Consider the following 4,027-nt stretch of genomic DNA (forward strand, 5'->3'; position numbering starts at 1 on the left):
AGTATTCAAAGATGTTCTACAAAATCTATAATCAAATTGTTACAAAGTTACTTTAAAAACCCTTTATTCTTTTCAAATTTGACAAAACAAATGTTCATAATACCATTCTTACACTACTTCAAAATAATAACATTCTTACACTGCTTCATGATTTTGATCCACAAGAACTGGTGGTACAAATGTTGTTCATCACCAAATTGCTTCAAGCTATTGAAAGGAAACATGGATGCTGATAAGTTAGTATGCACCAAATTGCTTCAAACTACAGAAAAGAAGACATGGACGTGAATGACTTAGTATGCAGCCAAGACAGTGCCCCAAGTACCTCTCCCATGGTAAGATTACACTTAAATTTCAACTCATTAATTTCACTCTATACAGGCCTATAAATAAAACATTGATTTATTTTCAATCATTCTCACGTCTAGAATTTGCATCATTTCAGGGACATGGTGATTCAATCATTGATTTATTTTCAAGCTACTTTGTTTCTGCAGATCTTATATTAGCTTCCCTTCAGTGTCTCCATGGTGATTCATTAGATGGATATCACATGAGAGGAAGAGTTGAAGATGATATTGGAGATATTAGCCAATGTAGATTTATTTTTAGTTGATACATCTACTGTATGTGATAAACAACGTGGATGAGCGTAATGTGATGTAACTTAAGTATGTTTTGTAGTTAAATGAAACATTAGAGCAATACCCCTAAGGCCCTAACTACAAAATATTATTATCGATTTTGAGTATGATAACAAATGGACGTTTCTTTACATAGACATAAATACGTTAAAGTCCCGCTGCAACGCGCGGGCAATTTTCTAGTATAATATTACGAGTAAAACATAGATCATAACGTCACTTATCAAAATTCTAAGAACAATGTTAGTCGGAAAAAAGAAAAAGAAAAAAGGACAAGACATTCACCATTGGAGTCCTTTGACCCAAAACCAAGAAGAAAAAGTGAAAACCATCGTAGTCCAGTAGTCGTAGTCGATCCGGTTGTCGTCTTCTCTTTTCCCTTTGTTTTTCATATAAAAATCGACCAAAAACGCAGACAACGACTTGATCGATCGGTCTAAGTCTGCGCCTAAACTATAACACGTAAGAAAAAGCACATGCATGCATGAATTATTCACACATATATGGATATCTTTATTTCGATATTGAAGAATAGTCTCCTTCTTCCACAGGTCTCTGTCTTAGGGGCCCCTTCAATTATATATTTATCCATTTTTATCAGTAATATATAGTAGGCGAGCGCCACTAGCTAAAGATTGTAGAGTTATTTACTTTAAGACCAACGAGTTAGCACAGCCATAGCTCATCAAAGAGGACCAAGTTTCAGGGAGCAATAAGATCGATTAGTGTTGGATGCAAGAAGAAAATGAAGATGGCAATAGGAGCTGGGTTATTTCTGCCTAATAGTGGTGGGAAAACCATCATGAACCTCATCGTGGTGGTGATGCTGGTTATTAGCTGCGATAATGGATTAGTCGAAGTTGAGGCGCTTACAACTCTTCTTCCTGCTTCTGAAGGTACGCCATCCTTATTCTTCATCTGTATCTTCTTCTTCGTCGGTGTACTTCCTCTTCACATCAATGTATGAGCTGATCTCCCTAGCTTTTGGTGCTCGTCTACAACACCAAAGTGAACTCACACCTACAAATGTATCGATTTTCGGTTTTTCAAAGAGTCGATCTGAATCCCTCTTTCCCCCTAGGTCTGCTTTCTGAAATATGAATCATTCAGTGTCCTTTTGATTGAGAACTTCCCGGTAGATTGTAAAAAGGGAAAGAGAATGAAGGTGGCTTTAGACCTTTAGTTTTCAAAAAAGAAAAAGATAACGCCGTTGCCGGGGATCGAACCCGGGTCACCCGCGTGACAGGCGGGAATACTTACCACTATACTACAACGACTTGATGCTAGAGTTTCTATCCCCTAGCTATTAATATTTCTTGTTTACTTAATAAATACAAGACGAACTACATAAAGGGTTTTGATTTGTGTTTGCAGTGGCTGCCCTAAAAGAAATTGCTACACAGATAGGAAAAACAGACTGGGACTTCAGCGTAGACCCGTGCCTGAATGACACAACCCACACAAGCTGGGCTACACCAAAGTCTGCTGATAGGCCTCTATTCAACAACACTCTCACCTGCAACTGCTCCTTCCCTGATGGCTCATGCCATGTCATTAACATGTAGGTGCATTTCAAGCTTTGTTGATATATATGTTATGCATTGCTCTATAATCACCTAGCTTTGTTGGGTTTGAATTGCAATCTTTCAATTGGCTTTTCATGCACTGCACTCTGCAAGTGTGTGGGAATTTTTTGTTCTTTCCTTTCCAATTTAGGAGAATCCCTTTTGTTTATGAGAATGAAATGTAAGACAATATGACTACTAGCTTTTTCTGCGTAAGTTTGAGTTTTATGATCAGCACTGACTTTTGTTGGAAACAGTATTCTTAGAGGGCAAGATCTTGCTGGTGTTCTTCCACCATCTATTGCAAAATTACCCTACCTTACACAAATGTAAGGATTTTGTAATGTACTATGATACCGTCTGAAATTTTGTAGTTTTTCACAAATGCTAGTCTTATGATTAATATGTTTTCCCTTGTTTACAGTGATTTCACGAGGAACTTTCTTAGTGGTAATATACCGAGTGAATGGGGCTCTACAAAGTTGGAATATATGTAAATGCACTTCTTATCTCCATATTCATGGTTCGCCAATAATGGCTTAGAATGATTGAACTAAGACACTGAGTAAACTGCAGGTCCTTTAATGTGAACAACTTAACTGGACCAATCCCTGCTTTCTTGGGGAACATTACCACTCTAAGATACTTGTATGTTCTGCCTCTATCTCTCATTCTCTCTTTCTTACTTCTTTGTGTTTACCGAATCAAGTTTAATTTTCATTATTTCTAGCCTGCTTGATAAAAAGGAGAATATGTTTTCAGGAATCTAGAGACTAACATGTTCAATGGAACTGTTCCTCCTGAGCTTGGGAATTTGGTTAACTTACAGAATCTGTAAGCTTCTTCTTCTTGTTCTTTTTTTTTCAACCGCAGTTTGCTTTATTTTATTTTATTTTTGTTTTCTAAATATTGAATAGCTTGAATAAGCAAGTACCAACTCATAAGTTGGCTCTGGTATCTACAGCATTATCAGTACAAACAATCTCACAGGAGTGTTGCCAGTGAATCTCACTAGCCTGAGCAAATTAGCAGAACTGTAAGTGGCCCTTCACATCCTATTCTTACAATTACTCCTAACTTTCCTGTCTATAAATTTAGCTTCATGGTACAAACTTTTTTCTTTCATGCAGGAGGATTAGTAGTAACAACTTCACTGGAAAAATTCCGCATTATTTCCAGAGTTGGAATCAACTTACGCAATTGTTAGTTCATTTTGCTGTTAAATATCCAAAACCGAATTAATAAAAAAGATTGCTGGTCTAACATGTGTTCACATTGAATTTTGTTTTTCACGTACAGAGAGATCCAAGCTAGTGGTTTACAAGGCCCTATTCCATCTAGCATTTCTGTTTTGAGGAATTTAACAGAATTGTAAGTTCCACATCCAACTCTTAGTTGCACTGACACTAGAAAGTAGAAACTGTAATCTACATTCTACAGTTAACAATCTATATTGCAGCTTCATATCACAGGGACTTTTTTTAGGCTTATTAATTATTTATGATGCAATTTATGCAGAAGGATCAGCGACTTAAATGGAGGGGGTTCAGTGTTTCCAGACTTAAGTAATATGACAAGCTTGCAAAGATTGTAAGTCTAGAAGATCATGTATTTTTCTTGCACACAGTTTTAGACTAATTAATCCATGCTTATCCCCAATAATGCTAATATGGAGTTATGTTGCAGAATGCTGAGGAGCTGTAATTTAAATGGATCTATTCCTGATTTATCAGCAATGACAGCATTGAATATCTTGTAATGCTGCTATTTCATTACTTTCTTTTTATCTACCATATTTTTATGGTCTACAAGCCACAT

At 36.5% G+C, this 4,027-nt stretch overlaps 1 protein-coding gene and 1 non-coding gene across 2 annotated transcripts in view; one reads left to right on the top strand and one right to left on the bottom strand.

Moving 5' to 3' along the window:
- The window catches only part of LOC101295405 (probable LRR receptor-like serine/threonine-protein kinase At1g07650-like), a 16,356-nt gene that overhangs the window by 8,484 nt on the left and 3,845 nt on the right, over positions 1-4,027 (top strand). The window contains exons 18-28 of the mRNA XM_004295359.1: positions 1,315-1,540; positions 2,019-2,205; positions 2,467-2,538; positions 2,634-2,702; positions 2,786-2,857; positions 2,972-3,043; positions 3,174-3,245; positions 3,340-3,411; positions 3,509-3,580; positions 3,728-3,799; positions 3,896-3,964. Of these exons, the coding sequence (XP_004295407.1) occupies positions 1,315-1,540; positions 2,019-2,205; positions 2,467-2,538; positions 2,634-2,702; positions 2,786-2,857; positions 2,972-3,043; positions 3,174-3,245; positions 3,340-3,411; positions 3,509-3,580; positions 3,728-3,799; positions 3,896-3,964 (1,055 nt within the window). The remainder of the gene's footprint in view (positions 1-1,314; positions 1,541-2,018; positions 2,206-2,466; positions 2,539-2,633; positions 2,703-2,785; positions 2,858-2,971; positions 3,044-3,173; positions 3,246-3,339; positions 3,412-3,508; positions 3,581-3,727; positions 3,800-3,895; positions 3,965-4,027) is intronic.
- Positions 1,850-1,921, bottom strand: TRNAD-GUC. Its single transcript has one exon. It is a non-coding gene; the product is annotated as a tRNA-Asp (tRNA).

Source organism: Fragaria vesca, linkage group LG3, assembly GCF_000184155.1.
Source record: "Fragaria vesca subsp. vesca linkage group LG3, FraVesHawaii_1.0, whole genome shotgun sequence".
Lineage (NCBI taxonomy): Eukaryota > Viridiplantae > Streptophyta > Magnoliopsida > Rosales > Rosaceae > Fragaria > Fragaria vesca.